Consider the following 12,357-nt stretch of genomic DNA (forward strand, 5'->3'; position numbering starts at 1 on the left):
GGTCATTTGCTAGTTCAGTCTTGCAAACAGAATTACATTAATTTCAGTGCAAATTGTTTTGCATCTAAGGATAAGAACTTCAGTCAAATTTGATATTTGAATTTGTAAGCCATAAATATTTAAACACCACACCCAAAGCTCCACATAGGGCTCTAAAGTGTACATGCTGCTCATCAGGCGGACGACAAAAAAGTGACACTCAGCATCTAATACTGTACTATATAAAACCCAGACCACAGATACTCAGCAGGTGGATTAAAATTTACACCAAAACAGGCAGCCAGTCTAAAGTCTAAAGTAGTAGTAGTGTACTGTTGGGACAGAATTAGTTTTGCCCAGGGAAGCAAGCTTGTATAATTATTACCAGTGTTTCTCATAGATTTTTAGTCCCATCAGAATCTGCCATGTCACTTTTATGGATGGCAAGTTCTTGCATCGGTAAAGATCAATAAAGATTTCAACAATTTCAGAACCATAGAAACATCGAACCCCAGGCTGTAATAATCCTGTACAATTTGGCATGTCAGTAAGTTTTCACAGTATGGAGTTGTATTATTTTGCGTCACCTCCAGTATGACGCTCCAAACATTAAAACAAATAAAATAGCAGAAAACAGTTGGATTTTTTTGCCGCCACTGTTAGCTGTAAATCCCTAATCTCGTAAAAATGCTTAAAACGTAAAAATGTAAAAATGCTTAAAAAAACAGCTTAATTGGACTAGAATATGTCCAGCCGAAATAAACTGGGCTGCTTAAGGCCATTCGGATGGAAATTTTCTATCCGATTAATCGAGGTGGGTAATCCTGTAAATAATCACTCAAATAGAAGAATAATAATCATGTAATAATCATTCCCAATTGGAAAGTTTCAGTACATTCTGCATGTGCGTCGCATCATGGTGAAAGTTTATAGCGTTCAACATGGCGGAGCAGAAACTGGTCTGCAGAGGAGACGAAGTTTAAGCTCTGATCTTTAAAAGACGGCGGTGGGACGGACGTCCAGCTTATGTGTCTCAGAACACGACGTCTTCCTCTCGGCCTTCTTTAATAAGCAGCTGTGAAGGACGTTTTCCCGAGTCCGACATCATTTTAAAGCAATTAAAAACACAAGCCTTGCTCACTGCTGCTCATCTCACTCACGTGATGCTGGTTGTCATGGTACGTCTACACTAAGTGTTACTCTTAGTATTTTTGGATCGGATTACTTGTAGTGAGCATGTAAACGGAGATTTTTCATCAGATTGTTGAGTAGAGTGAGCATAAACACCTCAGTCTTAATCTGTAATCTGAATGTATTCAATTGAATTGGCAAACATCTTTGCATGTAAACACAGCCAATGAGAGAATTTCACACACAAAACTTTAAGCTTTAAGGTCAGCATTGGTGAACAAGATCAGACATCCGTGATTAACCTGTATTGATCTGTATAGAGAGCGCAACTAGGCCTAATCAGAGAATGTGTGCTGTCATGAATGAACGCATTGGGTGGCGTTGCGGGGAATTAAAGCTGCACAGTTTCTTTTTTGTTACACGTTATTGTCATGTTTGGTATTTGCAGTACTGATATGCAGATGAACTTTCTAACCCATTACAATGTTTTTTCTCATGTGTTATGAACATTCTGACCAATCAGAGCTCCAGGTTAGTTTCTGTGGGCGTTTTGATGAATCAAAGTATTCATGTATTTCAACAAAGGTATTTTTTGTTAAAATAACACAGGTGAGTTTTTTAACCATGTCACATTATTGGTTCACCAGTTTTTTTTAATATATTCCAATGTACATGTGTAGCATTTGAAGTGGGTAGTAATGGCAGTGCTATTATTTGGTACATATTGCGTAAGTGACATTTAACGGACTCAGTAGATCATGTGTATAAACAGTATTCGCTTGTTGAGCTACTAGGACTTGAACTAAACTTCAGATGCTCATGTTTGACTTCACAGAACACCTAGATATGAATACCTCTGTAGGCGGTCACGTTTTTAGTCTGTTAGCCTTTTTATGGAGTATGTGTGTGTTCTTTGTGCTGGAGTGGAATGAGGGTGTAGGATTTAATCGTGCCTCCAGTGTCTGGTGAAGGGGGCCGAACGTAATTACTGCATGCAGCTAAAACGGGGAGCTCCATGTTTTCCTTTGTGACAGATGGAACGAAGCCAAACTGTAATAGTGTATTATACTGAAGAAAATTATAGAGCTGCACAGCAGACAGACATGGACCCACACACACATACACGTGCGCACACGGTTCCTCTTCGCCTCCGTCCTGCACTGAATGACTGTATTGTGTGATTTTGTACCATTGCCACCAACACCAAACTCCGCACACGCCATTCTCAGCCACTTTGTCCCCAGAGCAATAGATCCTCTGTACAGAGTTTACTTTCTTTTCCATTACAGAACAGAACTGCCATCCAGCTATATGAAAGCCTGCTGTCTGCTTTAGAGCTGCACGATATTGACACATTACTAGTATTCCAGTTCTGTTTGACATTATCGATAATATAGACAATTAAAAGTTATCAAAGTGACGTCCAAATGAACCTGAAGTGGGCAGCATTTCACTTATAGTGTCGTAGCTCTGTGAGCAGATTATGGCTGAAAGTTATGGAGTCTGAGAGTATTTTCTTAAAATAAAGAATAACGAAGTTGCATACATATTGTTGCTGTCCGAAGAAAAACGTCTCTCGTCTTCATTCTATTCCATTCTTATTTTTCTACGTCGTTTGAGCTCTGCAGCTGCCGTTTACATTGTGTAAACATTTCACAATGAATGGACCAATAGAAATGCTCCAAAAGAGCTTAGAATAAAATCTCATTACATTACCTTACATTAAAAGTGAGGAACGTTTTTGCCTGTTCCTGTGAAGTTGCGGTTTTGCAGATGTTTGTTTTTTGGATAGTTGACGTTCACGTCGGGCCTAGCGCAATGTTACTTTCGACCACTGGAAAAGAAAACATGCTGGTGTTGACTCTGAAACAGCAAAGCAAAAAATAAACTGTAGCTTAACCTCCATGCCGGTGTTCAAACAAACCAAACTACTTACAGTGCAAACTGAGGACATGTCAGAATGCAAATCACCAGTAATTTGTAATGATCCCTTTACAAATGTCACTAAAGTTGATAACTATTGAACATTCTGCAGCTCGTCCTGTCACAGCCTCACATACGTTAGGCAGCTAACTACATACAGCTGGATAATTAGGTTACAACTTGTTTCGTAAAAAGTAGTTAGTTTTCATATGGAAACCAGTCGTCCTGGAAACCTGTTTACGCAAAGCTTATCTAGTTAACTAGCGCATCAAAAAAAAACATTTAAAAGCCATTTTAAAGCGATATTTGAATATGAGGGCCACAATAGCCGAATCTGGTTTAGTAACATACAGTGTGCTGCAGCTGGGCTTCAGCCTGGACAGCTACAGATGGTTTGGTTGGTCAAACTAGGTAAATGAATCATTTATTGTGTTAACATGTCAGGTTTGACAGCCATATTAAAAATGAATTGATGTGGTGTGGTTTAAGATTGGTCAGCATTCTTTTGACCATTGTTTGCATTATTTTATTTTATTATTAATATCTTCCTGAACTTATTGGTCAGATTGCACACCACACAGTAAAAAAAACACACGTTGTATTTTAGACTTATGCAGTATCAACATCGCAAGGGCTAATGTCACATCAACAATTAAGAAACAGTATACTGTGCTGTGTTGTGTTCAACCCCCAGACAGGCAGATTATACTTCAAGAGGAAACCAGTATGCATGGTTTAAAAAAACCCAAACGGTGCAGTATAAATAAATGTGTTATTATAGCTGTTCCTTTTTCAGCTGCCATGTTTCTGTCAGCGACTCATTACAGAACATGTCTCAATGCTCTTACATTCACCACTGCTGCCAGAGCAACTTACTGTAAAACTCTTCTGTCTCTGCTCTTCATTCTTATTCACTCCTCCATTGTTCAGGGGTGTAAAATACAAGTAACCATACATTGTTATGGCACCTTTTGGATGATTTGTTCTGTATTGAAATGAAATGAACACTTGTACTTTTACTCAGTTACATTTTCAGGAGAAAAAACATACTATTTACTCCTTACATTTTCATTTAGACTTTTAAAGTACTCATTACAAATGTCAGAGACCTTCAATTTGTCTTTTTCTGCATTTGAATTTGTTGATTTTATTAAAACATCCAGCCAAATTCATATTGTAAAATGAAGCTGCTTTCAACTGTGCTAATTTGTTTAGTAGCATACACTTCTTTTCTTTCATATACTGAGTGTTTTTAAATGTGGAAGTACACTTTTTTTACTTGAAGTGTAGTTTTGGCTCCATACTTTTTACACTAATGCTGGTGGTGTTTATTTGTATCTATGAACCATAGATTAAAGCTGCACTATGTAGGTTTTTTGGTTAAAAGTGAAAGAAGTAGCATTACTAAGGCTTTGTTCATACAGCAGGTAAAAGTGGCCCAAATCTGATTTTCTCACTTCAGTCTAATTTTTTTTGTTTGGCTGTTCACATTATCTATTAAATGTGATCTGTGTGCGACATCAGTCTGAACAGATCAGCTCCTAAACTGACCCTCATCCGCAAAAGAACAGAGCTTTACGTTGCGTCGCGTGGCTCATCCAGAGGTAAACAATCATGTGTGCCAACTCCAGTCGCTCCCAGAGGGTTCAGCTTCATCTTCGCCAGCATCACAGGAGCCTTCATGAAGCTTCACTGACTGACAGCTGGGCTCATGACCCAGAATGTGTTCGAGCTCGCTGTAAAAAGGGCGCGGTCACTTCTTTCGTTCGTGTCCTCGGATTCTTTGAACTTTCAGACTTTTAAATGTTCTTTTAACCCTACAGCCTTGTTCTCCTACGGCCGCGTTCTGCCATTTCTTTCGAAGTCTCTACGAACATGGAGGGTTTTGGATCAGTCTCTTCTAATTTTTTGCACAGAAACATAACCCCAAAAGTTTATGATGTCTCAGCACTGCTAAATTATGATGAACATGAAGTTAGATTGATGTAAAAGTTGCATGAATTCCGATCTGGCTGTTCAGAGTGAGTCGCATTGCCACATATCGGATACGTATCGGATTTCAGTACCATATATGAAAGCATCTCAAATCAGAATTGAAAATGACAGATTCAGTGTGTTTTTTTTTCTGTTCACACTGACACACAAACACACATCTGTGTCAGATATGAAGAAAAAGATCGGATTTGGGCCACTTTTACCTCCTGTGTGAACGAAGCCTAAGTCAGGCTGAAATATGAAGTGTGTGCACTGCTGCGAGTCGCCTTGTAAAACTTGAAATAATAATTTAAAGGTGAGAGGCGTGGGGGTCAGGGGTTTTTCGGACCATGTCACACACCTTTACATCTTAATGTGACATGCACAGTCTCAAAAAGAAGGTCCGGCTTGATGTTTTGGTCTCTTAAATGCAGTGTCAACATTGTACAGATGAAGATAGGATGACAGTAGTAGATAATTCACTCACTTCCTTGGAAGACACATCCTGCACAGAGGGCTTCTAGCCTGTTAGCTGTCTGCTTTGTTGATCAGCCTGATTCTACTTGTTGAGAAAGTTGCAGTGCACTTAATAGTTTTCTAAAGAATTGTTATCAAATTAAATCCTTGATAGATCAGAGATTTATACCCCTAATTCTTAAAAAAGACTTTTTTTAGGGCACTATTGAGTGTGTCAGCTATTTTTCTCTTAGTGTCCAAATTGTAGAATTGAATTCCAGAATAATTTTGAAGACACTACATAAATTCCACTCGTAATTTCTACTGAATATTGTAGATCACTACATCAGATAAATGTGTGCCGGCCATTACGCCTGTGTTTGCAGCTACACGTAATCGGCCTTGCTCAAGCAGCTCATGTTGGTTTGTGTGACTGGTGAATACTGATCAGGCCTGTTGTGAGAAAATCAGCAAATGTATTGTTTCATGCATTTTTACCTCCATTTAGAGAACTTAATCATTCTCCCCTATATAGCGCAGTGTGAATGAGGGGGTAGGGGCTCATTTTGGTCAGTCTGAGTGAGTTTTGCTATAGACACCCTGCTTCTTCCGTCTGAGATCATGTGACTTTTTCTGTGTTTTAGGTCTGCCTCGCCATCGCCCATTACTCCCACCCAGCCGACACCCAACTGCTGTTTGGATTTGAGTACGTTGGCACTCGCTTCTACAGCTCCTCAGGTAACACGCTCACACAAACACACTCCTCACACGGTTTTGTGACCTTAATGGTTTCCCACTAGCAAGCTTCGGTTATATGAAGCTGCCCGTTTTGAGTTTATGGTTTTTGTGATGCCATGAAAACAACACATTTGCATGTACTCTCCTTTTCACCCTACAGCAGTTTAGCCCTGCCCATTGATGATACAATTAAGAAGTGCTATAGTCCAGACTGCTTTTTGAATGAGGCACAATGCAGGACAGCCAGTCAGAGCAGAAGTAATTTTTATACATCACAATACATAAAGAACCTGCATACATATCTAAGGGCTATAGAGAGGTTGGAAAATGGTCATGTTATTGATAAATAAAATCACATAAAATGTTAGAAAATGTAGAATGTAGGGCTTCTGATCTTTAAATTGAAGAATTAAAATGCTGAAACTACTCACTCTAAACTCTCTACTACTCCAGAAACACTGAACTACTTCACAGGCAGAACTACACATCAAACATCTGTGTGACTGAGTGCTGTTTCAGGATAGATTTGTTACAGGATGCAGAATAGTGAGACAGTTTTTAAAAGCTAACAGAGCTCCAAAATGATTCTCATTTGACCCACCACAGTAAACAACTAAAAATATTAACATATATTTATATATTGCCTTTTTAAAACAAGTTAACAGCTTTACAGGAAGATTAAAGTCCCCAAATCCTGCATTTTTCTTGGACTTTAAATTTTTTCCATCCACTTTTTCCATCCGTTTTTAATGCTCGTATTGGTTTTTGCAGCTCTCTATGCCTTTAAGATTCATATATGTAAATGACCTCTGTTCTGATTGGCTGCCCTGTATTGTGCAGTCCAGTTTGTAACACTCTTTATAACTTCAGTGTGAATGGGCGGAACTAATGTAGGCTGGATAGGCAGATGTATGCAAATGCATTTTTTTCATGAGATCAGAAAACTGCTTTTATAGCTTAGTGTCCATATATGGATTGTATAGACTAGAGAAGGAGAACTGTCAAAACGTTTTAATAAAGTTTATGCACTGCATCAAACTCTTTCTTTAAAAAAAGTGAGGAGCGTTTGCATTTATATGATGGATTCATTGAGAAGATGTAAACGGTAGTAGGTTGAGATGCAAACACAAACAAATGTGAACAAATGAGTGAAATGAAAAGACAATAAAATTTGACAAGGATAAATTATCATACAAATGTGTATAAATGTATGAATGTGTACAGGTGAGAGGGTGAACGGCGTGGACCCGGGTGGGGGGTTGCAGACTCCCCTGTTTGACTGCTCGTCTGACTGGGACAGAGAGATCAAACGCACTGGAGCCTCAGAGTGGAGGGTGTGCTCCATCAACGAGGACTATCTGGTCTCTCCCAGGTGTGTGCGTGTGCGTGTGTGTGTGTGTATGGCGTGTGTGGTGTGTGTGCGCACGCACAGTTTGTTCCACATGCTGTTTTCTAAACAGCTCTGCGGATTACCAGAAGCTGGAGAATAGGATTAGTCTAGCTCATTTGCCATATTAATCTTCATTCAATCAAAACAACAGCGCAGTCTTACGCAACGTCCTTGTTACAAGTTTATGTAGTGGCTCCATGTGTGATTCACGGGTTGTGATTAGAAGTTGGTGGTTAATCTTCTTTGGTGTTTTAAATGCATCAGTGCATTGTGATTCATCGATTTTAGCATACACTTTTAAAAATGATGGTTCCTCAAGGGTTCTTTAGTAAATAAAATGGTTCTATATAAGACCATGAACACTTAAAGAACCCTTAGCATGATTAAAGGGTTCTTTGCACTGTGAAACGTTCTTCAGATTGATGGAGAATGTGCTGTAGATGGTTCTATATTGAACCTTTTTGTAAAGGGTTCTATATAGCACCAAAAAAGCTTCGTCTGTTGTAACAAGCCTGACATCGTAACAATAGCAGAACCCTTTTTGGTTCTCCATCAATCTGAAGAACTGTTTCACAGTGTAAAGAACCCTTTAATCATGCAGAGTGTTCTTTAAGTGTTCATGGTTCTGTATAGAACCATTTTCATTACTAAAGAACCCTTGAAGAACCATCTTTTTAAGTGTGTTTCACCAGCCTTGATTTTTTATGTTAACACTGATCATAATTGATTGGAACAACATTCAGTATTATTATATTATGCAGTCATTTAATGGCTGAAATCAAGTTCTCAGGATCTGTTCAAAATATTAAAATCCCTCGAAATAGCTTGGTTTATTGTTCAGTGCATTTTTAAACATAATTCAAAATTACACAATTTGAATATTTCAAATTCAAAATTACACAATTTGATATTGAATTAAATCAGGATTACATTTCGTAAGATTTTATGATGAATCATTTCCTGAAGAAACGATTTGATTTCAAATCATTGTGAATTTGTCAACTTGAATGACCGTTTATACAGACTTCTGTTTTGTCCTCAGTCTCCCAGAGTTCTTTGTGGTTCCCTCTTCTCTGGCGGATCAGGACTTGAAGCAGTACGCCTGTTACTTTAACTCTCAGCGCATCCCAGTGAGTTCGCCACGCTGCCAGCCTCTGACAGTCATATAAATCAGCTTTACTGACTCTGCTTCTGCTGTTATGCTTGCCTATAAAGTGCTTGTCAGTTAATGTCATGGTAAAAGAGTGAGAGAAAGTGTCTCACTGCTGCTGTTGTAGAAGCTCAGTTGGGGAGCATGTTGTCAGTGTGTGCAGTTAAAATGAGGTATAGGCTATACAAGCATAAGACAAATACACTGTTGCAAGGTTTTTAGCTTTGTGTAAATAGAAATATTTGGCTTTTAAAAACTGTTTGTTTTTGTGTGTGTATGTAGTTGTGGTGCTGGAATCACTCCAATGGGAGCGCCCTGGTTCGCATGTCTAGCATCACTGAGCCGCAGCAGCAGAGGAAGCTAGATCAAAGGTATGGAAGGAGAATGAGGAGATGTATTGTTTTCACAGTCAAATCCCGGTACAGTACTGGCATACATGTAATATTCGGGTTTCGCATCATTCAGACTTGTAGCTGTTTTACCGGGACACACACATCCATATTTGCCTTGATCCTTATTTATCCTTGCCACAAATGGACACTTTTCTCACAAGACGCCCTGGGTTTTGCCCTACATTATGCAAAAAGAAAGCAGCGTTGTGCACTTAAGATCTTTAGGTGAAAAAATAAATAAAATATTCTTTTGTTTAATTTTAATGTTTTAACTTCTGCGCTTGAGCATTTTTCAGCTTGAGTAAAAGTACAAAACTATTGAAAGTAACATTACTATGAGTTACTACAATTATAGTATTATTTTGATGAACCATTTCTGTTAAGAAGACCCAAGTGGCTGCAGACCTGAGTTAGCTGTTCGTTGCAGCGCTGTCGCCTCACAGTAAGAAGGGCCTGGGTTTGATTCCCCAGCCGGGCAACCAGGGTTCTTTATGTGTGGAGTTTGCATGTTCTCCCTGTGTCTGTGTGGGTTTCCTCCTACAGTTCAAAGACGTGTAGTCAGGCAAACTGGAGATGCTAAATTGCCCCTAGGTGTGAATGTGTATGTTTGTGTGTCTGTCCTGTGATTGACTGGCGATCTGTTCAGGGTGTTTCCTGCCTTTTGCTCTTTGAGCGCTAGGATAGACTCCCGCACCCCCTGCGACCCAGGAAGATAAGTGGCTTAGAAAATGTGTGTGTGTAACTCAGTACTTTTACTTTTGATTACTAAATACATTACAGTACTTTTGTACTTTTACTCAAGTATAAATACAGATAGAATACTTTTACTTTCACTTATGTAGTTCCTCTAGTGATCAAACTTGCTTGCGAAACATACTTGTAAAATGCTGTCATTGTGGAAATGTGATTTAAAAAAAGAAAGTGCTGCTTAAAGACTTGGTGGTGGAGTTGAAGAGCAAAGTGAGAGTCTGACTAAAGAAGACAAAGAAAAAGATGAAAATAAACTGCTAAATAGAGGAAAATGGAAGAAGCATTCCCAGTAACCTGTGGCCTCTTCACTCATGTGCCCACCGGGAATTGTACTAAGTTTAATGCCAGTTGATTGCTGTGTCGGTCTATAGAGTGTCAGGCTATAGAGAGGAGAGAGGAGTGAAGAACAAGAAGGGAGCAGGCGGACGAGAGAACTGAAAAATGATGAGTTGTCGTCTGTCCTCATAGTCCACACGTTCCCTGGAATGAATGTACTAAATGTCATAAATAAAGCAGATTTTGGATAATAGGCCGTGGGAAAGCAGGAAGTCGGAATTCATCCTCCTCTGCTTTTTCATGGCGAATGTCTGTTTTCAATTTATTTTGAATCTTGCGAAGAGCCTGTCAGCTCAATCACTTGATCTTCTGGCACAACAAACCAAGCGGAATTGCCAAAGCTTCTCCGAGATACGCACTGTCCCATTTTCTGTTTGGGGCCCAAACAAAGCGGTTACAGCAAAAACAAGAAAACACAAAGCATCGCCAACAAGGCATGGTTAGAATTTTATCAATAAAAAAATAAAAATATGTCTAATGTAAAAAAAAATATTTGTATTTTGACAGGATTTGCAGTGCAATAATCAAAAGCCACCCGCTGCGCAGCGACGTCCTGAAGACAGACTTGGACAAGAGTCTGCCAAACATCCAGGAGATCCAGACTGCGCTGGTGAAGCTGCGGCAGATCTGTGTGATTGGTTAGTCGGGTCACGCCCTGCTTTCACTCACAGCCTGTTTTGCTTTTCAAAACAGACTGATTTAGATCCATTGGAGATTTAAATCTCTAGTCTTTTGTCCTACACCACTAAATGCTTGTCTTTGATTGCCTCTGCACTGCACAGTTTACTGGTCTGCCTGCTTCGGCAGCTATTTATGAGTCAGTTAAAGGGATACTCCTGCTTTTTTCACCCTAATCTCTATTTGCTGCATTTGTAGCTCATGGTAGATCACCACAGACAATAATTTTGATGAATTACCTGTACTCTGTAAAGAAAACCTGTTGACTCAAAACACAACTGCCCGAGTCAATCTGTTTTGTTTTTTTTTGTTTTTTTTTTTAAACGCTTTGAAATTATTGTTCCTGCTAATCGACTGTATGATACAGATCCAGCAATTAGACAATAGGTTGAAAAATACTGGCATTTTCCTAGACTGTTCTTATAGAAGCAGCTATAGATGTGTGTGTTACTGTCCACTCCACTTGTAAAGGTTTGTTAGGATTGCATTAAGCTAGCCTTAAACAGAGATTCCAGTTTTTTTCTGCATAATTAATGGGTCGAGATATAAGCAAAGTCATTCAGAGCGATTTGATCTAAAATGCTTTATTATAGAGAATACAGCGCGATTCAAAAAGATTAATCCGATTTCAAAGCGCCATATTCTTTGCAACCGTGAGGCGCCTAGGAACCAATCACATACCAATTGACAGAGGGGGTCAAAGTGTTTCTGACTGTCACCGGAAAATGGCTCGCTTCAGTCTGTGAGGAGATGGAGACCCCCGAGCAGAAAGCGTTTTGCATTCTCGGCTTCAATAAGAGTGAATCCGTGATTTTCGTCAGCAGCGAACCTCCAACAGCTCAAAGTGTTCGTCGTTGGTTCCACAACACTGGATGATCTCTGAAATCGCACTGAGTACAGTGAGTACAGTGGCACCCGACATGCTCAATCGAGTATGGGATGAGTTTGACTATGGCGTTGATGTGTTCGTACGGCTGGAGGAGGTTCATATTGAGCACTTGTAAAATTACATAATAAACTTTATGCTCACTTAAACCATTTACAGTTCACTGCACTGTTCTGTAATGATTTACAAGTGAAATAAATCATTTTGAAATCGGATTAATCTTTTTAAATCACTCTGTATCACACAGTAAGAATTGTTCACTGTGATGGTGATAGGAACCAAACCACTGACAAGCGTAATGCCTATGAGACCTCCTTCACAGCATGAAATTGTTATGAATACTCTGCCCGATGCATGAGGCATTGTCTTACGACAGGTTTGGGAAGATTTTGGCCTAAAATGCATTCATGCATTCATCAATGCCAAAGCTATTAATGGTGGAGTGTTTTTTCAGATTACATCTAATTTACCACTATCAGCATTTCCTATAAACTGTGAAGGTTCTGTGACTGTTTTGGATAGTAAACAAAATGTCCATATTTGTGTGAGCCCTGGTTCCTTTCACTGTCGCTGT

The 12,357-nt window shown here is 39.3% G+C and overlaps 1 protein-coding gene across 1 annotated transcript in view; it reads left to right on the forward strand.

Moving 5' to 3' along the window:
• The window catches only part of mtmr10 (myotubularin related protein 10), a 63,312-nt gene that overhangs the window by 38,520 nt on the left and 12,435 nt on the right, over positions 1 to 12,357 (forward strand). The window contains 5 exon segments of the mRNA XM_036584408.1: positions 6,108 to 6,201; positions 7,426 to 7,573; positions 8,634 to 8,721; positions 9,024 to 9,112; positions 10,727 to 10,857. Of these exon segments, the coding sequence (XP_036440301.1) occupies positions 6,108 to 6,201; positions 7,426 to 7,573; positions 8,634 to 8,721; positions 9,024 to 9,112; positions 10,727 to 10,857 (550 nt within the window).

The sequence above is a fragment of the Colossoma macropomum genome, unplaced genomic scaffold (genome assembly GCF_904425465.1).
Source record: "Colossoma macropomum unplaced genomic scaffold, Colossoma_macropomum, whole genome shotgun sequence".
In the NCBI taxonomy this organism is placed as follows: domain Eukaryota; kingdom Metazoa; phylum Chordata; class Actinopteri; order Characiformes; family Serrasalmidae; genus Colossoma; species Colossoma macropomum.